Below are 22584 nucleotides of genomic sequence, written 5' to 3'. Positions count from 1 at the left end.
ACTTGTCCAGTCACTGATGATTGAATTTCTAGAGCTGATCTAGGTTTCCATTTTAAGCTCTGCCTTCTTATTTTACGTTTGGGATCATTGGGAATTATTTGTGGAAAGGCCAGCAGATGAGAGGGCATAGGCCAGTGATGGCGAACCTTTTGAGCTCGGCGTGTCAGCATTTTGAAAAACCCTAACTTAACTCTGGTGCCGTGTCACATATAGAAATTTTTTGATATTTGCAACCATAGTAAAACAAAGACTTATATTTTTGATATTTATTCTATATATTTAAATGCCATTTAACAAAGAAAAATCAACCCAAAAAATGAGTTCGCGTGTCACCTCTGACACATGTGTCATAGGTTCGCCATCACTGACATAGGCTATAGGCTGCAGGGAGTTCAGGATAGCGCTGGTCAGCCAAGGACTGTCATGTGGAGATGAGTTACAGGCGTGAACCATTAGCAGCCAACACCTGCAGCAGCAGGGCGTGGAGGGCAGCACCCTGGCTGAAATACCCCAGGTGGGGCACCAGTCACATCTGCTACTTAGGGCGTAGGTGGGACCACATTTTAAATATTTCTAACAACACTTCTGTCTGGATAAAAGGATATAGTCAGCAATACTTTAGTCTTTTCAAAAACGTTAACAAAGGCTGTGACATTTACCTGCTCTGATATTTGATCTTAGTGACGCAGCTCTGGATTTGGCCTCAGCCCTAAGGCTGTGCCACACTTTGAAATGGTTAAAAGTAATTTCTTTTTCCAACCTTGAAAGTCCCAGGCACTCGATGTCTCTGTGAATCTGTTTGCAAACCTTCTTTCCTGAGCTCATCTCTTTCTTCACTGCTTTACCAAAATAAAGCTAATATCAACCAGCTCACACTGTCAAGTTCTGCTCTACAACTGGCTAACCCAATGCTCAGGAACACCCCCCATTTTCCAGATTACCATGGGCGATCCTCTTACAAAAAGTTTACCAGTACACAACATCCTTCCGATATCCTATAACAGTTCCCTCAATGCCATCTGTCCTCCAAGAGGCCATGCAACGATTTTAGATAATTCTTTGGAAGGGTCGTAAAGAATTGGGACCAATGCTATAATTAACTCAGCATCAGTCCCAAACTGGACCAATGAGAATTCTTTTCATGGGGATGGAGAATAGAAGTTACCCCTGTGGACCAGACCCAGATCCTTTCTGCCATGTGACTGTCTGCAGAGAGCCCGTCTGCCGATGCGGACACACGCAGCAGAGGAACAGAACAAAGCACACATGTGAGAGGCCCAAGGAGGGTCCCATGGATTCCTGTCACTGTGCACGTTCCTCATGCCAGCTCATTCCAGAGGCTCCGCTGTGTTGCTTTGCGTCTATGAGTCCCACTTCCCCATCTTTATGATGGATTTCCATTTTTGTTTTACCCTGCTTAAGTGGTTTCCTGATCCTTGAAATCAAATATTCGCAACTACTTAAGAAGAACATGATGTTCCTAAGACCAAAATCATGCATCATCCTTCATATGGTCCAGCCCCCCAGCCCCAGCCCTAGCCAGTGTATCTACGTTTGCCTACACAGCAAAGGAGGCTGATCTTCAGAGTATGGATAGTGGGAAACTTGTGTTCATACTTCACATTTGACCATGATGGTGATGATGACGATGATGATAATGATATAGTCTGATTGGACAGACATGTTCTATAGCAGTAATGAGCCAGATGTGCCATGGAGACTTGGAAAAGACTCTTAAAAGACCATTTACTACAAAAATGAGGCAACTTCCCTCCTCGTGCCCATAACTCAAATTCCTTGTAGAATCACTTGCATTAATGCTGGTAATAAATCCTAGTTGGAGGGATGGCATTTGTTCTTGTAGTATTTTGTTTTGTTTGCAATAGAAACTTTGGAATCAGAAAAAGTTGGATGAATTCAAGATACACAACTTATTTATTGTGTATCAGATCCTTATATTAGTCAAGTTAAAATCCACCATTGAACTAGAACAGTTCTTGGGCAATTGACTTAGCCTTATTGAACCCTTCTATGCCTTGGTTTTCTCATCTGTCTAGTGGAAATAATAATGTCTACCTTATAGAGTTATTGTGAAAATTATAATAAAATCATTTGTGCTTACTAGATAGTGTAAGTCCCTTTTTTGTCTCTTCTGCCATTTTCTCCTTTGACTTGTGTTAAAACATTGCACACAGAAAACCCATGGGTAAGCTCCTTTTCATAGGAAAAATGAAGGACATCTCCTCGTGTCTTTCCAGTTTCTAGTGACCTTATATTAATCAAGTTAAAATCCACCATTGGATTAGAACAGTTCCATCTCTCTAAAAGCCTTTGAGGATTGTGTAACATATTTCCCTAGAATGTTAGAACCAAAAGGGCCCTTAGAATTGGTCCATTTCATGTAATCCTTTGATTTTATAGATGAAAAAGCAGTGACCACAAAAGTTGAGATGACTGGGTTTAAAGCACAGAGTAAAATCTATTCTAGACCATCTTCCACTCTGTTATTCTACCAAACATAAAATTGAAGACATCACAATTTTTTCTTGGTTAGTTTAGCTTCTGAAAAAAATGGGGGCCCTGGCCGGGTGACTCGGTTGGTTGGAGTGCCATCCTGTACACCAAAAGGTTGTGGGTTTGATTCCCTGTCAGGACTCATACCCAGGTTGATTTCCAGTCACATCACATAAGGGAAGCAACTGATCACTGTTTCTCTCTCACATGGATCTCTTTCTCTCTCCCTTCTCTCAAAAATCAATAAACATTTCCTCTGGTGAGTATTTTTTTTAAAAATTGGAAAGAATCTGATTCTCTTCCCACTTTATCTTGGCTCTAGATCACGTATCTACGTTTTTAAATCAGCAGAAAATGGAATAGGCACGATGTCTTTCAGAGAGCACCGAGAGCAAAACTATTCTACAGAGCTCAAATACGCTAAAAGCAATAATCTTTGTGGAGTTCAGTAAGGAAACACAAGAGTCCTCCCAGACCACCCACCTGGTCCTGCATTCAGGAACACCCAGCAGGAGACCAAAAACATGACCCAGAGGGAAGCTAATTAAGGCACATAACATGGGATGAGGCTGGGCCACCTGAATTATCAATAACAGTGTTTGTTCAAACAACTGTAGCATTGAGAGAATAAAAAGTAAATAAAACTCCACTGCTGTAGTTGATTCCAAGAGAGGCATGCTGTGGTTTCTTTGATGCTTCACCAGAATATGTTGCAACAAGCAACCAAGCCTGAAAACTTAGAGCTGTGCAGCTGGGAGGTCAGCCTTAGGACCAAAGATTTCTCCATGTGTGGCTTGGATTCAGAACAAGACTGTTTTCAAATGTAAGATGCATACAGCAACCATATCCGTACCATGCACCGAGGTGGCCAGGACAGGGGCAGAAGAGGACCCTGGTCTCCTTGATCTAACTGGAGGGTACAGACCACTAGAAACATCCAACCTCAAGGCCAGGGGAGGGAAACAGCAGTGAGAGCAGGAGGAGTCTAGCTGAGAAGAGATGCCTGGGGTGGAGGTGAAGGAGGACTTTACTTAGGAGATGAAGGCCTGACTTTCTCCGCCTTCCTGATCACCTCCTCTAGGGCCAGTGGGTCTTTTTTTAATTGAATGTATTGGGGTGACATTGGTTAATAAAATCATATAAATAAAATCACTGTACAATTCTATAAGACATCATCTGCATATTACGTTGTATGTTCACCACCCCAAGTCAAGTCTCCTCCCATCACCATTTATCCCCCCATTACCTTCTGCTACCTTCCCCCTTCCCCCGCCCCCCTTCCTTCTGGTTATCACCATACTGTTGTCTATGATGTTTGTGGGGGTTTTTTTTCCTCTTTTCTTAACCTTAATAGTTCAGTTTGGGCCATTATAGTGTTATCCACTACTGACCTCTCTGCATTCCTACTCAGAACTTAGGGGAAAATGGGGGAATGAGCTCTGCTTCTGTGCCCCTGCCCTGTGTTCCTAGCACCGGCCCAGCCTGTATGGGAAGCTATTTGCCAACTCACTCTTAGCACAAGATGATGACAGTGATGGTTATCATGGTTCTGCTTGCCCACTTTTCAGGCCCCCTGTCTTCCTCTCGGTGAACACTGTTCACTCTCATTTCTTCATCATCACATTTCCAGTCTCTTTTCTCCCGGAATTACTATTTTACTCATGTGCTTCAGTGACTCCAGCAACTACTGGGCATTCTATCCACCAGTTCCCTTTCCTTATGTCTTTGAATGATGCATCTTCTGGATAATTGATGATTTGTGCTTATATATGTAATACCAGTGAATCTCTTCACTCTTCTAATACACATTTAACTTGGACTCAAATATCCCAGTGAGCTACCCACAATATAAGAAAAATAAAGAGGTCCTCTAAAAGCCTTTTAATTTTCCCAAGACATAGGCTGTGGCTGTTATCCTTAAGTACTGTTGTGTTATTTAACAGTGCACTGGCTGCTGTGAAGAAACAAATGTATGTTCCCTTCTTGATGTGCTAACAAGTTAAGGCAGAAAAACAAAAACAAAAAAGAAAGTCAGGGAAAGCACAACAGGAAAGGAAACAAAATACTGAGGAGATTGGCAATTACTTTGTGAGAATGTTTGAGGTGTGTGTTTAAGGAGGGGTGTGTTTCTGAGCATGCGTTTAATAAATCTGGGAACTGACCATAAGGTATCTGTGAGGGCCTTTGAGTGTGGCTTTGATGACTTAAACCTGCAACAAACTAGTTTCCAAATGGAAGAGGCTTCCTCTGCTCAGTTAAACAGTTGGTGTTAATTGTTCTCATCACTTAGAACGACCACCCACAGGTCTTGAATCCTGGTGGTCACTCTCTGGTCCTTCCCAGGTAAGTCTCCCACCTTGCTGTAAACAGGCCTTCTCTGAGCATGGGTTATCCCTACACAGCCATTTTTCTTTTCTTTTTTTCAATTGAGTTTTCTTTTCTTTTTTTTTATTGCTTAAAGTATTACAAAGGGTATTACAGATGTGTCCTTTTTTTTCCCCGCCCTTGACAATCCCCTGGCCTCCCCTACCCCCCAGTGTCTTATGTCCATTGGTTATGCTTACATGCATGCATACAAGTCCTTCGGTTGATCTCTTACCCCCCTCCCTCCTGCCCCCCAATCCTCCCTGGCCTTCCCGCTGCAGTTTGACAATAGATACAGAGGCAGAGCTGCCTCAAACTGATTGTCAAACTACACAGTCATTTTTCCTCCAGAGAGGAGCAAGTTTCCAATGTGCCCAAAGCACTAGCAGGTTCTGGGGATGTTGTGGGGAGCAAAGAAAACCAGGTCTCTGTCCTCATGAAGTTTACAGCCCAGTGGAGTGGACACACATGTATGCCTGTGTGACTATGTGTCTCATTATACCTGCTGTGGAGACAAAGTCCTGAGAGCCCATGACAGGGATGCATGTTCAGGAGAAGTTTTCCCTGAAGACCGGAGGATTAAGAAATGGTATGAGAGGTGAGTGGGGATTAATTAGAGGAAGGGCAGGCGACTGAGGGGGTAGCAGCATCTGAAAGCCCATTAGCACAGTGGGAGTGATGCATTTGAGGAAATGGAGACGGTCACTGTGGCTAGAATGCAGGCAAGACTGGCCAGACGTGGGACTGGAGAGCCAAACAAGGACCAGATCAGCAAGGACTCGTAGCTCACATGGACAATTTTGAATTTTATTCAAAGAACCATGGGGAGTCACTGGGATGCAGAAAACAGTTGGATTTGTGGTTCAGTAATTATTAAAAACTTAGCAATGAATGTTTCAATCCTGCTGATCTTTGGCTGATATAAAGAAACAGTTCTTTGAATATCTCTCCAATTTGTGTACGTCTTTTTACAGACAGAGGAATGTCACGGAGGCCCTTATCCTCCCTACACCCACTGGTATCTCTGCTCTTTGCTGCCCCCATAGGAGGTATACTGGGGTGAGTCTCCTCCTGTTTGGGCTCCAAAGACAGTAGAGCCCTCTTGTGTGCTCTGTGGCTGCCCTCTTGTGTTTCCTTCAGAAATCTACTTTGAATTTTATTAGACCAGAGTTCAACAATGGGGCAGCATGGGAATGTGAACCAGGGAAAAGGGTGTGTGGGAAAACAACAGCTAGGTTACAAGGTGGAGGAGAGTAGAGCTGTCCGCCTCAGCCCCACTTCCCAGTGCTCCCAGGACTGGTGTTAAAAACTTGGGTTGGCCCAAACGGCCTGGCTCAGTGGTTGAGTATTGATCTATGAAGCAGGTCACAGTTAGATTCCCGGTCAGGGCACTTGCCTGAGTTGCTGGCTCGATCCCCAGTAGGGGGCATGCAGGAGGCAGCCCATCAATGATTCTCTCTCATCATTGATGTTTCTACCTTTCTCCCTCTCCCTTCTTCTCCGAAATCAATAAAAATATATATTAAAAACAACAACAACAACAACAAAAAACTTGGGTTATTCAGATTAACAAGGACAGCTATGAAGTTTTGAAATAGATTAAATATCAATTTGAAGGGAACAAGCTAAAAATCAACCAAATCCATAGAGATTATGGAAATCAACATCTTGAGACCCACTTCAGCTTAGAAGGGAAATAGAGAAGGAAATTCACAAAATTAAGAAGGCACTTCCCTGTTGATCTGGACCAGTGCTGCCTCCTCGGATTCATTTTGAGGGTCATTTCCCTGACTGGTCCTCGAGTTGAACAGATCCTGCCACAGCCTGCTTCCTGTCCCTCCTCATTCCAGCCAATACCTACTCTCCATGCTGTCTGTCTCCTAACTACTTGCTTTTCTCTTTTTAAATTCTTATTGATTTATGAAATATAACTAAATAAAGGGAAATCTATGAAGAAATTGTACACAATAATATGCCAAGAACTTCCCAAGAGTCGGCTCCATGACATGGTAGAATGACTTCCAAGGGAAAGACGCCTGACTCTGCCATATCTGAATGTACTCAGCAGCTACAAAACATCATCTAAAATACTAACGGGAATTTTCTCTTCTCGTCTTACTTTTTCTCTAGGCTGAATTCTCTAACTCGTACTGAAATCAGTTCTAGCCACAGACGGCAAGATTCACTGCTTTCCTTTGGCCAAATTCATTAGGAACCAAAACAAAAGCAGAGGAGGGGAAGATTCAAGGTTCCCTTCTTCAACTATCAAGAAACACCCTGGGCCCAGAAGAAAAAAATCAATGCAGGGTTCTCATTCTCTGCCTGCTCTTGATTTCATGATCAAAGGAGAAATTCTCTGGAAATAGGAGGCTAAGTCCTGCTAGCATTTCGTGGTAAAAAAAAAAAAAAAATTCTGTTATAGCCCTAGCCCAGTGGTCGGCAAACTGCGGCTCATGAGCCACATGTGGCTCGTTGGCCACTTGAGTGTGGCTTTTCCACAAAATACCATGTGCAGGCGCGCACATACAGTACAATTGAAACTTCGTGGCCCATGGGCAGAAGTCGGTATTTTGTGGAAAAGCCACACTCAAGGGGCCAAAGAGCCGCATGTGGCTCGCAAGCCGCAGTTTGCCGACCACTGCTAGCCAGTTTGGCTCAGTGGATAGAGTGTCGGCCTGCAGACTGAAGGGTCCCGGGTTTGATTCCGGTCAAGGGTATGTACCTTGGTTGCAGGCTCCTCCCTGGCCTGGGCCCTGGTTGGGGCTTGTGAAACAGGCAACTAATCAATGTGTTTCTCTCACATCAATATTTCTATTTTCCCTCTCTCTTCCACTCTAAAAATTTATGGAAAAATATCCTCGGGTGAGGATTAAAAAAATAAAAAAGTTCTATTGTACATAGCTTGCTGTAGTGTCTGCATATAATTTTCATCCATCAATAAGTAATGTTGTGTCCCCGCCAATAGCATCTGTTTTCCCATTAAATGTTTATGGCAATTTCTGTGAAGTCCGTGTGTTTTTTTTCTATTACAACTTTGCAGAGCATTGCAGAAATCTTTTTAAACTCAAAATATGTGAACTATAAGCATTGCTATATCAGGGCAGATCACTGTCCTTACCACCTGGCACCCTAGGGTCCGAGGAAAGGTTGTGGTATTTTATATTGGCTTCATCAGATAATCATATCTTTGACTTTCACCCAAAATGTCAATTAAAAAAATCTATCATGATGTGATAATCCAATAGTAACTCATGCATAGAGTACCTCTATTTTATAAGCTTTTCACAAATATCTACTCTCTGTTCTTTAACTTGTGTATTAAATCCATTTTCCAAATGAAGCATCTGAAGCTCAAAAAATGGGAAATATGTTGCTTCATGAATGACACAGAGATAGCAAGGGCGGATCTGTCTCCAAAACCCTGGCTTCTTCCCACTCTACCATGCTGCTCTTCTGGGTGCTTTTGGGAACCTCAACCTAGAAACAGATGATATTTTGTAGATGCTGAGTACATACTCTATAATGCCAGATCAAAAAACCACACATGCAAATAGACATGACATACAGTATTACTAAAAATGGTGTTTTAATCAGTGGCCCAAGCTGATTAAAGCCAATGGTAGCCCTAGACTTCACATCTCTATGAGCCAGTACGTTCCTATCTGGCTGGCGTAGTTGGATGGAGTTTTCTTTTGCTTTTTTTCTGTTACTTGCTACAGAAATTGCCCTGATATACCACCACTAACAAACCCAGAAGAAAGGTATAGTTTCCTAGGTTGATCTCCATAGCAACATAGACCAATCAGAGTTATAGATCTTTTCGAGCTGGAAAGGAACCCATTGAGTTTCTATATATGAATAGTATATATATAGTGTATATATATATATATATAGAGAGAGAGAGAGAGAGAGAGAAAGAAAGAGAGAGAGAGAGAGAAAGAAAGAGAGAGAGAGAGAGAAAGAGAGAGAGAGGCTCAGTGAGACAGGGACAAGGACAGAGCAGGATATTCACACTTGAGGAGACTATTCTACATATGCTTTCATTCGGTTTGACAATATTGAACTTTACCTGAGCCCTGTGCTCCCAGAAAACAGGGACAGTTAAGAAATTCCCCTAACATTTTGTTTCATTACACAGTTCACCACACACACAAAAAAAACTATTCTTCCCATGTGACTTAGATAAGACTCAAAGTCCACTCTTTCTCTTGACTCCCCTAAGACATGGGGGTGGCTCCCTTATTTACCTTCAACCAGGCCAAACACAGACATTTCCCCTCCTGTCTGAACCTGTGGACAAGTATGAACACAGTCCCTCCAACCTTCCTTGTCCTTTGTCTCCTGGTTAATTAGCTGAGATTAGAATTGTTTGCCTCCCCCCGCCCACCCCCCCAATGTAGCTAACCACAGAGAAGAACATGTCCTGGTCCAATAACTGACTGAGACTTGTCAAACAACCCCAACCATAACTCAGCTCATCTGCAATTTATTACTCTCCTTCCCCTCCCTTAAAAGTTTAAGGCAAAAGCACACTGTGGAGACATTCTGATCTTCAGATATGGGGCGCTCTTTTTATTGCACTAGCCTGAATACAATCCATCTTCTTGTCTGGTATTTTACTTTTCCCTCCCAGCTTTATTGAGATATAATCGACTGCTTTTTGCCTTTAACAATCTAATCTGCCCAAGTTTTACTGAACCTCTAACACACATGCGTGGATAACTATGACACTCTTCCTCCTCTTAAGATGTCAACGTGGAATAGAGAAAAGATACATGGACCTAAGTAATCCTAGTACCTGGCAGGCTGTAGCAAGTGCTCAGACAGGTCAAGTGTGCCAAGGTAACTGTGGAGATGGAGAGAGGAATTCCACCTTGGGAAGATGGAATTTAAAAATGGGTCTGGAAGAGCAAAGCAAATCTTCCCAATGTGGGGTCTCCTTCTGGTGGTACTGAGGGGTGAGAAGAGAGTTCTAAATCCACTTGCAACAACTCTCCCCAAGCCATCGAAACACAATTGAAGTAAACCCAGTGTCCTTGATATGCTTCAAATATGATCCCTTCAAAAAGAAGTATTTTCGAAATAAGCCAGTCAGAAAAAGATAAGTATCACTCATATGTGGAATCTAATAAAATAAATTGTTGATCAAAATAGATTCAGATACATAGAACCATGGAAAAGACTGATGAATTTCAGAGGGAAGAAGGTATGGGTAGGGAGCTGGTGGTCGGGAGAGGAGATTAACCAGGGAACTTACATGTATACATGCATAGCCCATGGACACAGACAATACTGTGGTGATGGCTTGGGAGGGGCAGGTGTGGAGAGGAAGGGGTCGATGGGAAAAAGAACACACAGGGGACATCTGTAATACTTTCAACAATAAAAATAAAATGTTTTTAATCTATTGGTGCCCACTACCAACCAGGTTGAGTGTTTCTGTGGAGAAGATCATTGGCAGACACAGGCTGCTTAAGAGTCTGAAAATTACCAGAGCAGCCGAATGAGATCAACTGACATGGGACAGGGTATGTCGTCTCCAGCCAGCCTCAGGAAAGTAATAAAGAGACCCAGTGCTGAACTGATCGCTGCGGGAAGGTTATTTACACAAGCCCACGCTAGTCCTGCCAGTGAAAAGTGGGTTGAAAAGAATAACCAGTTAGTAGTTCAGCATGATGCTCTCCTTGCTTTACAATGCATAGGCTCAGATTGTAGCAAATGGGGTGGTTTTCATCCCTTTCAAAAGTGAGGGTGAGGGAAGGGGAGAGAAATTGTGAGACAGAACCAGATTGCAGAAGGCAATCTATCATAGCTTCCAGGGGATCACAAAGGACATCGACTTTATCATAAATCATAAATGTGCATAAACTTAAATGCACATTACAGTAGCTGAAGCCTAACCTAAATTGGTGCATTTTTGTTTCAATAGCATTTGATTGTTCGTGTGATGTTATTACTATGATCATAACTATTGCAATTTGCCAGTGTATAGAGATGGCTTGTCCAAAGAGATGAAGCTTTGAATCAAGAATAGCGGAGGTGATTTGCTGGGAGCGCCCGTGGGGAGGGTAATTGGTCAGGGAGCATTCCATTCAGGAAGCTCAGTGTGTTAGGGAGAGCCTGGCCACTTACCCCTGGGGAGAAAGATGCTGTGGGGAGACAACCATCCTTAACCCCAAGCCTTGCTGTTGTTAAACAGCAGCAGGGCCTGGATAGTCACTTCACCCCCACCCCCAATTTAAAAAAAGTGTCACAGATGGTGAGAATAGCATGACCACAGGCAAAGAGACAGGAATAGAATGGGTAGGCAAAGACCATGGGACAATGGGACCAACCTGATCAACAAGGCATGCTTATGTTATGGGGCTGTGACAGGTGGAGCGGGAACATCGGAAATGCCCATTTTGAGGAAGGTCGTGACAGTTGCCTCTTGTGAGGTTGACCTGAAAAGGTCAGGAATGCTATATAAAAGCCTTACCTTTCCATGACCCCATCTGCAAAATGCTGTGACAAGATGAGGTGGTCCGTTGAGGACAAAAGCACCTAAGCTTTGGGACCAGCCCCAGACTGGGACCCAACCCTACCTCCATCATTTATAAGTAAGACTGAGCAATATACCTAGATGCTCTGAGCTTCAGTTTATTCATATGTCAACTAGAGGTAATTATACCCGCAGAAGAGGTCATATAAAGGCTAAATGACACTGTATGTGAAGTGCCTGGTACAGTCACTCAAAGACACTGGAGCATGTGCCATTCCCCACACCCACTGTAAATCAGCATCGCTCTTAATTAGGCATGTGACACAGCACTGATTAGTAATAATGACGATAATAACGTTGCTGATTGTTCCTGATTACTAAGCATACTCCGTCACAGGCACAACGCTAAATGCTTTTTCTGTGTTATCTCATTCAATCCTCACAACCCTGAGAGTGAGACAATCCAGTACAAGTGTGTCCTTGTAAAAGTTTTCCAAGGAAATTATGCTCAAATGATGATCAGATTTGGACAAATAAGAGCTTCTCTGTCGTGGAGTTGGGCACAGTCATGAAAACAAATGCTCTCCCTCAAACCTGAGCCCATCAGGCTCCGGAAAATGTGAGTTCATTCCGTCACAAGAAGTGGTGAGGGGAGGTGGTTCAGGGTCCAAAGAGCATTGACTGCTGGTCCGTCAATACGTGAGAAGAAAGCAGTTGGGTGAGTCAAAAGAGCAGCATAGAAAGGAGACTTTGGTCCTAGGTGCAGATTTGCTATAAATTGGGTCTTTTGTGTGACCCTCAGACAAGTCACTTGACCTCTCTGAACTTGAGCTTCTTCCCTTGTAATAGATATGTTTTGTCAGGTAAAATATAAGGATCTTGTCCCAGAAGGGGGCATGCAGGAGGCAGCCAATCAGTGATTCGCTCTCATCATTGATGTTTCTATCTCTCTCTCCTTCCTCTCTGAAATCAATAAAATATATTAATATATATATATATAGAACTTGCTTAGATCAATGGTTGTAATTCCTGGTTTACACGTTAGAATCACCTGGGAGAGTTTTTTAAAAATAGGATGTCTAGGTTTCTACTGAGGCCAATTAAACCAGAATCTCTGGAGAGTGGATCTCAGGCATGGAGTTATTGGTGTTTTTTTTTAATTCTCCCACATGACTTTAATGTGCAGCCGAGTTTGGAACTCAGTGAGCTAGGTGATTTTTAAGAGCTCTTTCAGGTTTAAGATTCAAAGCACCAGATATTTGATATAAGAAGATGGAGAAAAAGTAAATAAATGCCTCATTGCTTAGACTGAAACAGGTCAGTGAACACGATATGGTGCAAACAGAGGTGTGGCTGCCTGGGATTTGGAGAAACTATTTGAACAGATAAGCCCAATGTGGAGAAAAGACATATGAGTCTGAATAAAGATGGTGAAATTGGTAATAAACTGAGAGACCAGCAACCTGGCAGATTTACTGAAGGTGTTTATCAATAAATATTTGTGGAGCATTTACTATGTATGGGCCAATCCCTGTTGGATTGTGTAGCTGAAACACAGGTACGTTGGACATGGATGATTAGATATGAGATAACAGAAACACTATCACTGAAGGCATTAATCACTTCTCTGTGGGCACCAGGAAATGCCTCATGGAAGAGGTGGTGTTTGAATTAAACCTTGAAGAATGGGTGAAGGCATGTGCACATGAGCTCAGGTTGGGATGGAAAGCACATTCAAGGCAGAAGAAGAAGAGGGCAAATAAAGCTTCACTCTCAGCAAAACTCAACTCTTTTTTTCTCTCCACGCACACTCTTTCACGTCTCCATACTTTTAATCAAGGTGTTCTGCCTGTCCTCTTTTCTCTGGATAAGTCCGATCATTTTTTAAGAACAGCTGAGGTTGACCGCCCCTAGGACACCATTGCTGAGGCACCAGCTCTGTCTCCCAGTGTTTCCCCGAGCTCTCCTCCCTCATGACATTGACACATAATAGCCCCAATCCTCCTGTGAGCTCTTTGAGGGTAAGGATGTCCTATATATTCGTTCATGGTCTTGTTTCCAATGCCTTCCACATGTCCTGCCTCTTAATGAGTCTTAAATAAGTATATTTTTAACTGAACCGAAAAAATGAAGCAATCTTTTTTAAAGAATAAATCAGATTATGTCATTCTCTAGCTGAAAATTTTCAAATGGCTTTTTATTTCCTTATAATAAAATCCAGACTCCTTACTGGCAGTGATTTGGCCCCTGGATATTTTTCTAACTTTATAATCACGATATTTTTTCTAACCCTTTTTCACTCTGTGCATACAATAAGCCTTGAAAGGATCCACAGGTAAATGAACTGCCTGCCAAAACAAAACTTAACACTTCTATTCAGGAAGACGATGACACACCACGGCATCCAGCATACAATCAAAACTTTCCAGGTATGTGGAAAAACACGAAAATGTGACCCAAATTCAAGAGAGAAATCAGTCAATAGAAACAGATACAGAAATGAAAGGGGTGATGGAATTATTAGCAAGGGATTTAAAGCAGCCATTAGAGGTGATAAAATAACATGCAAAAAAAAAAGTCTGTTACTCTTAAAGAATGCAGGGAAAGAGGGGAGAAGGAAAAAAGAACTCATGACCCAAATAGAAAAACAAACAGCAATATGGTGAACTAATACCCAACTAAAGGTAAGTAGATTAAACTCTCCAATTAAGGGGCAGAGGCTGTCTGATTGAATAAAGGTAAAACAGAAAATAATCACATGGTAAATGGCAAATGTCCGGTTCACCAGGTCTGATAAGTAACAGGAGATAAGACTGGGAAGTTTGAATGGAGCCAAATTATATTGGGTCATAGATGTCAAGTCCTGTACTTACTACAGACACTTGTGTTTTCTCTGTGCAAATAGTTAGCTCACCCTGTGAGATGGAATGACCTTCTGGAAGAACAGGTATAAAGCCGACTTACTTTTCAGAATGTTTTATTTGATAAAGAAAGTACGTCTTCATCCCATCTCCTGATCTTTACTTTCCTGGACAGGAAACAGAGTGGCTGTGGTCATACCTTTCAGCTGCCCAAGCCCGCAACACATAAATAAGCCAGGTGATGAACAAAACCACCTGTCAGCTGCACACTATGATCTTTCCTTTAAAAGTGAAAATGTACTTGGAAACTGAAGAAAGTACCAAGTCTAATCTCCCCTTGTCATTAAATCAATAAAAAAAATTAAAGACAACATTACTCAAAACTGTGGTTCTTGGAAGATTGTCGTTTTTTATTATTGTCGTTATTATTATTGTTATTTCATTTTTCAGTGGCCAGCGAGTATGAAGGTTCCTAGAGTTAAAGGCATGGCCAGATATAGGAAAGATATTGCTCTTGCCTGAGTTTCATGAAGCTGATATCAATCTATTTCATAAACTCCAGGCTGGTTATTGCTTCAAACACAGGCTTTGGCGCATTAAATGTGGCACTGACAGGAATACAAATAAGAGATTTCCCAATGATACTGAGCACGGGGGCTGGGGAAGGACTGGATTTCCCCCACACCTGGAGAAGGAAGTTCAGGAAAGGTCACCAGGCAGCCAGACTGACTCAATGAATGAATCCAAAGGGACAGTTTTTGTTACTGTTTTTCCCAGTAAGAGAAGAAAGTACAAAAGATTTGATTGCGCTCAGAAGGTTGGACTTGGGAGGTTGAAAGGGTCCAGACCTCAGAGTCAGAAGATGTGGAGTTTACCCCAAATTCAGCCCCTAAATGGCCCACCTCTCTGGGCCGCAGTGAGATCTGTATAGCAGTTCATCTCCGAAAGTCCTTTCTGACCTGAAATGTTAAGGACCTATGAGGGGCAATCATTCATATTTGGAAAATACTTTCCAAAACACTGGTTGTCTTGATGCTAATGACAACCTTGGAAGGAATGAAGGGGGTAGTGGAGTAAGCTGAGGTTTAATTAAGCTGAAAGACATACAATTAGCTAATGAGTTGCTAGATCTGGTCCCAGGTCGCATGTCTTCTGGCTTCTAATCATGGGTTCTTTATCCCTCACTGCCTTTCAACAAAGAGAATACAAGACCTATTTAAAGGGGACATTCATGCCCGGCCTGTGTGGCCCAGTGGTTGAGTATCGACCTATGAACCAGGAGATAATGGTTAGATTCCTGATCAGGGCATATGCCCGGGTTGCAGGCTCAATCCCCAGTATGAGGTGTGCAGGAGACAGGCGACCAATGATTCTCCCTCATCATTGATGTTTCTAGCTCTCTCCCCCTCTCCCTTCATCTCTGAAATCAATAAAAATATATTTAAAACAAATAAAGGGAACATTCATGCAAAACAGGGAAAGGGTGCTTTTGAGTTCTTCAGAAAGGATTTGGATCTGGGACCAAACTGTAACAGCATCAAGACTGGAGTTTACCCTACTCCCGGGTATATACTCAAAAGAATTGAAAACAGGTTCTCAAATCATCCTATATAATAGAGCTAATATGCAAATGGCCATCATGCCCTCACGCCAATGGGAACCAGCCAGGCACAAATGAGCTCACAAGAGAGGAATGAGTACCAACCAGCCAGGCACAAATGAGCTCGTGAGAGAGGACTGGGGACCAGCCAGGTTGTGGCTCGGGAGAGGGACAAGCCGCCCGCCCCGCGGTCCTGGGTGCCTGCAGCTGGGGTGAAGCCACCCGCCCACGGTCCCCTGTGGCTGCAGCCAGCCCGGGCGAAGCCGGCCCGGGTCCTGAGTGCCTGTGGCCAACCAGAGGAGGGAATCCTGGGTCCCGGGTGCGGGGCGAGTCAGAGGTAGTTAGGGGCGATCAGGCAGGCAGAGGAGTTAGGGGCGATCGGGCAGGCAGGCAGGTGAGGGGTTAGGAGCCAGCGGTCCCGGATTGCAAGAGGCAGTCGAACATCCCCCAAGGGGTCCTGGGTTGAAGAGGGTGCAGGCCGGGCTGAAGGACTCCCCTCCCCCCATGCATGAATTTTGTGCACCGGGCCTCTAGTTGTACATAAATGTCATTAGTGTTGGGATAAGAACAAGTCCTTATGTTATAGAGCACGTAGATAATATCTCCACAGATGATGTTTTAAGGCAAAATCCTTAACTTCCAAAGTCCCCCCCCGCCTCCCCCCCCCCCCCCCCCCCCCCCCGTAATCTATTCTTCTCTTGCCTTTCCAGGCTAATCCTCACCACTCCTCTTCAAGAGCTACACTCTCCAATTTTTCCCTGCACCTGCCCACACCTTCCTGCCGCCCTGTCCTTGCTCTCACTGTTTCCTTGGTCCATAATTGTATCCTCTTCTGTCATATAAACACATCTCCATGGTTCTGAAAAGCCAACTCTGATCCTTTGAGCTGAATGACTTCTCTCTCTCCTCTAAACACTTCCCTCTTTCTCTTCTGCACACTTTACTTCTCTCCAACACTGTAACTATTCCCAAACTCGGCCTTATTTCCCTCTTAAGTGGTGCACTCCTTTAAGAGGAATCGAACTGTCACAGAACATGGATTTAGGGATTCAAACCAATCTTATCTTGATCTCTGGGGTGCCAGGAACCCCTAATCTTTATCTCAAATTTAAGATTAAATGGCTCAATACACAGTAAGTGCACAATAAAACTTGTGGCATGTGATTTGTTTGTTCATTTGATTTCAAGCCCACATCAACATTAAACCTCTTTTCCACCAATTTATTTGAAAACTGGCTTCTGGAGTAATATTTGCTGCCCAAACAAATTTGCAAAATAGCCAAGCACCTCCATGAGCATTTGTAGGGGAATTTCTCCTAGAAAAAAAAAGTGGAGGCACCAATGACAAAGACTCAGGATTGTCTCTTTCCCATTGCTCAACTCTGGCATCACCAGCACCCTAGCCTGGGAGAGCGGATCTTTGTGGCATATTTTTAAAGCCTCCAGGTGGAAATGCTGAACTGAAAGAAAAATGCCTTCATTTCGTTGCTCTCAACCCTCACTCAGTTGACTACTGAACACACACCTGATCATGGCACGTTTCAGCCGTGAAGTATTTACAGCACAATCAATGCCTAAGGCAGAGGATGTAGTTTTATTCATTCTACCGCTGTGAATTCTGAATGCAGACTCCAACTGTGCAAGAAAACCTTCCTAAAAAAACAGTCCTTCATCTCCAGAATTTGATTTTCAATCTGAAACATGGTGTTCTCCAGACATGCCTGCGATGACATAAACACACCGAGGCTGTGGCTCTGTCCTGCACATTCTGCCCTGTGGCTGACCCGTTTCTGAGCAGGTGACCCTCTTGCTGCTGGTCCTGACATGGTAGAGCCACCACATGAAGGGCTACGTCTAAGTGCATGTTTGTTAAATGAAATAAAAAATCTCAGCTGAATTCCCCAGAGCTCATAACAACCCCCCGGGACCGTTTTTGATGTCCCCCAGAAAGTGCTGACCACATCAGTGAGTCTGTAGCCCTGGGAACCACAAGCACCTGGGCAGGAGACGTGAGTTTGAAGTGTGACCGGCCAAGAGCCTTTCTTTGTCGGAGACTGAGAAACTGTCTCACTAACTTCTAGTCCAGCGGTTCTCAACCTGTGGGTCGCGACCCCTTTGGGGATCGAACGACCCTTTCACAGGAGTCACCTAAATACATCCTGCATATCAGATATTTACATTACAATTCATAACAGTAGCAAAATTACAGTTATGAAGTAGCAACGAAAATAATTTTATGGTTGGGGGTCACCACAACATGAGGAACTGTATTAAAGGGTCGCGGCATTAGGAAGGTTGAGAACCACTGTTCTAGATGCTATTCTTTTGCCTCTTTAAATCATGTTGCCTCTGCAACTCTCCTTTCGCCAGCCAATTCCACAACCATCCTCTTCGGGGCTCTAGCTTTCCTTTCTCACACTGTATAGTAGTCACTAGAATCAGTTCATTGGGTGCTCAATCAATATTTGTTGAATAAACAGAAAATTATTTGTGAGACTTTGTTGCCACTTGTGAGGTATTGTGCTAGAGATGACATTGTGAGAATATAGCCTCTTACACCCATAGGGTTCACTGTCTAATGAAAAACAGACCACCAGTCAATCATGACAAAATAGAGGCTAGCTTGCAGATGCGATAAATACCATGCAAAAGCAGCATGACACCTTCTGGGGAGACGAAGAAAGCACCAGTATTAACATGTCTCGTCTAAATTGGTGAATTGCATGGTATGTGAATATCTCAATGAAGCCACAATTTCAAAAAGACAAGTGTCTCACATATTAGAAATGTGAGCAAGTGAGAATCAAAGGCATTCAAGAATTGATCTTTGGCGGGTCAAAATATATCCTATTATCGTGAGGCCACCTTACAAACATAACCTGAGAACTAGCCGTGTTCTCTTGCTTCCTCCCACAGAGCAAGCTGGAATCAATGATCCTTGAGAGAAAAGGAGAAAGGAGGGGTGGTGAAAGGTTGGCAAGATTGTCTTTCGGCATTTACCCTATCAAAGGCAGTAAAATGTCCTCTGCTGCCACCTGGTTCTGAATGGTAAATACATCTCCTGCCCTGGTAGTTGGGGAAAGTAACAGACACTGCCAACCATGCTTTGGTGAATGGCCAAGCCAAAGCCATCCAAATCAAAGAAGTGGTTTAGGATTGAATGAGACTAGTTTTAAAAAAGACCATAGCCATACAGTGGCATAGTCTACAGTCATGAAAAAGAACTAGATCTATATGTACCAATATGGAACAATAACCTAGCTAAATTGCCAAGTTATAAAAGCAAACTGCATATGTACAGAAGGACCCACTTTTTGTACAAGGGATATGTGTCAACATTCTTTTATACGTAGGCACACTCTATATGTTACTGAATACAAAGAAAGAAACTAGAAAAAATATATAGCATGTTATTAAATATAACATACATATTTACATATTAACTACATAGCATATATATTAACTGTATATAATTTATAATTAGTGGTTCTATGGGTCCATCTTAAGTTGGGCCCTAAAGAAGCACAGCCTAAAACAAGGATGTGCATGTAAGTAGTTTACTGGGGGATGGCCTCAGGAAACAACAGTGGGGAAAAAAGAAAGTGAGACACAGAAAGGAAGAAAAGGGGTGTGTTATTAAACGAGTTATCATAGTGGGCAAGTAGGGCTCTACCCCATGGGAAAACCGCAGGAGGCGGTATGGCCCACGCCTCAGACATCCCCGCCAGGGAGTGAGGAAGTCAGTTTTCCCATCCCCAGCCATGACGGTCTGAGGTCGCAGGGCATTAGCTCTGCCAGCCCTTTGAGCTTGCCCGTGTGCAAGTTAAGAGAAACCCCGTTGTCTACAAGTAATAAGATCTTGAGAACTATGGTGCTATAGGTGAGGCTAGGCCCCGAGGCGAGGGGCCAAGGTTAGGCTTCAAGGCTCCAAGGCTAGGCTAGGCTCTGAGGCTCCAATGTTTTCAAACATTTGTTGCATATTAATGACATTTTAAAATCAGAAAGGAAAAACTGATAATAAAAACACTCACCAAAATATTAGGTTTTCTAAGAAAAAGAGGCTTACCACTAAGGCAGACAATGTGCAGGGAGCCCAGGTTCCTCACCCAAAGGCGGCCTTCGGTCGAGACAATGTCTCTTCCAGAGGCCACCGGCACAGGGCCGCCAGCGCCGCAAGGAAAGAGACAGCTGAGACAAACCATCGTTGGGCTTTTATTCACTGGTCATAAATAGCATCTCGTGAGCATCAAGGTGATCATGGGTAATGGACTAGCACCTGGACCTTGGCCGTCAGAGCACTCTGCTTCCCCATCGCCGGTTGGGAACTCGCTGCAGCTGCTCCACGGCTCCCGGGTGGAGGGCTCAGCTTTGAGGGGACCCGGCCTCGGGTGCAGCAAGTTTATTCTTGGCTCGTTCTTGCCAATTTTTTAAAAATCATAAAAGATCAAGTGTTTGCAAGAAAATATCAAAGAGGATAAGAAGATTTTCAGTTCTTCTCAAATGTCTAAAAGTAAAAAGGAGAGGTAAGAGAGGAGAGGAAAGGGGAAGGAGTCAGGGGCTGCGCAGTGTCTTCCTTTCCCCGGAGCATTTTCAGAAACAAACACCAGCAGGTGTTAGTGCTGCTTGGAGATGGGCTGCGTCTCTCTGATGAGCCACTCGAGCGCTTCCTGGCGGCCCTGTTTCTGCAGCTCCTTCCCGATCACGTCCCTGCAGGTCTGGTGGTAGCTGTTGAGCCAGTCACACTACGAGAGAGAGAAAGACAAAGGGACACAGTGCGTTCATCGTCTCCTTTACCAAAGGCTGCACAGGCCGTGTGAGGGGCCCACGTGCTGAGCGCACCAGAGGAGAATAGAACTCTCCCCCTGCTCACGGACAGGTGACTCCTGTGTCTATTTCTCCGGAAATAGACGGGATGAGGCCACATCGCTTATGGTGAAAAATGCTCCCAGAACAGTCTACTACCCGTGGACTGGCAGTGGCTAGGAGGGAACCATAAACACCTAATGGCAAGCAATGCCTTCAGGCTTCTCTAAGTGCAGAGTAACTTGCAACCAGAGTAACTTGCAAACAGGACCCTGGGAACCAAACTCACAGGCCATTAGAAGAGGGAAGAGTCTGCACCCACCCAACAGGCCTTATTCCCCTACACCTAAGTTATCTGAGGGTGCTGAGGGGGGAGAGAGGACCTGGAAAACAGTCCCTGGGCTGCTGTGAAGACGCCTATTAAGAGACACACGTGAGGCTGGCCTGCTCACATGCTCACTTCCTATCCTGTATCCACTGACAAAGCTGAATCAACTAGGATGTGGGCCTTGTAAGTGTGGCCCAGGACTGTGGGACTGCAGGGCGGGGCAGGGAGTGACTAACTGCCAGACTCTCCTGTGGCCGCCACATCAGGAGATAAGAGATTAAAAAAAAGGAGGTAGACAGGACTTGGTGCCTGGTGAGGCTGATCACTGGGTCTGATAATGAGTCCGGCAGCTGTAAAAGGTGAGATGGCCCCCTTGTGTGGGTGGGGTTTGGGGGATGAAGGTTGGAGTGGAGTTTCTACCTTGAGGACAACAACCCACTCCCTTCACTGCCCATGAAGTGGGCCTGCCTGGACACTTAGCTGCAGCGAGGCTGGCAAACTGGCACCACCATGGGTGTGGTTGCCGTAATGAGCCAAGCGCTATTGGGGAGGCAGTGTTGTTACAAACCCATGGGCTTTGAAGACTGCAGTCTGGACCAGGTACCGAAGCCTGGCTAAGGGGTCAAGATGGGCACACAAGTCTTCAAGGCCCAAGGGCAGACAGATGGAGTGATACTGCCAACTGGCCTTGGCCCATCAAGGGCTCTGATCCCCACTGATAAAGAGCCTGAGGGCCCTGCTGGGAGCTGGGGAAGGAGGTAGAGTCAAAAGAAAGCGAATGCTGTGTCTGCAGCAGGGCCAAGCAGGGCTGCATGGCAGCCTGCCGCCCAAGCAGCTCAACAGTGAAGGCCACAGCGGGAGCCAGCCGTGGACCACAGCGGAACCCCCAAGGCCCTGTGGGATGGGGAAGGAGGAGGAAGGCACCTGAGCAACCTCCCAAAGGCCCTGACAGTCTGCAGCTGCCCATGTTCACATCCAACCAAAGTCCTCTGCTGCCATCTGGTGACAACTGATGGGAATGCTGACCCGACCCCCAAACTCCGCAAAGTGACAAGGAAGACCATCAGTCAGGGAGACAGTAAAAGGCCACAACCAGGTATTTTCATCGCCCAGGGAACAGAATCTCGTTGGGGAGTTTTACTATGCCTTCGAACTATGCCTTGAACACCCTGATCACTAAACTATTCTTTTTTCCAATTAGTTTTTATAGGATATCTTCTTACCTTAGGACAACAGTTATTTAACATATCAAGCAGAGCACATTATCTCTTTTAGCAAAAGGGTCCCTTTCCCATTTACCTCTTGATAAACCTGGGCCTTCCGACACAACAGTGACTTACTCCTGGAGGGTCCCTAGCCAAGACCCCGGAAGCTGTGCCTAAGGGCCACCCACAAGAGACTGGTGCCTCGGGGACAGAAGCCTCTAAGCAGGGTGGCTCCTGTGCCCTCTATGTGTTCTCGTCCCCTTTCACCTAAGTCACCCCCGACGGGGGCTGGGGAAAAGCCCTGGACCGTGGCAGGCCTTCTGGCTGAAGAGACCCACCTGGCCCTGGGCTATCACAGGTGCTTTCAGTTCTGCATCGTCTACAAGCTGAATAACCTGCATCTGCAGGGCCCGCTTAGGTCCTGTGAG

At 44.4% G+C, this 22584-nt stretch overlaps 1 protein-coding gene across 3 annotated transcripts in view; it reads right to left on the bottom strand.

Moving 5' to 3' along the window:
- Positions 1 to 20019: 20019 nt before the first annotated feature.
- XPNPEP1 (X-prolyl aminopeptidase 1) overlaps positions 20020 to 22584 on the bottom strand; it is a 44714-nt gene continuing 42149 nt past the window's right edge. For all 3 annotated transcript variants that reach the window (XM_070432321.1, XM_070432322.1, XM_070432323.1), the window contains one exon: positions 20020 to 20562. In XM_070432321.1, the coding sequence (XP_070288422.1) occupies positions 20434 to 20562 (129 nt within the window). In that variant the 3' untranslated portion in view covers positions 20020 to 20433. The remainder of the gene's footprint in view (positions 20563 to 22584) is intronic.

The sequence above is a fragment of the Myotis yumanensis genome, unplaced genomic scaffold (assembly GCF_028538775.1).
Source record: "Myotis yumanensis isolate MYYU_CA2020_CCGP unplaced genomic scaffold, mMyoYum1.0.hap1 SCAF_13, whole genome shotgun sequence".
In the NCBI taxonomy this organism is placed as follows: domain Eukaryota; kingdom Metazoa; phylum Chordata; class Mammalia; order Chiroptera; family Vespertilionidae; genus Myotis; species Myotis yumanensis.
Note: the sequence above shows the minus strand (reverse complement) of the source record. Positions and strands in the feature narration are given on the sequence as shown.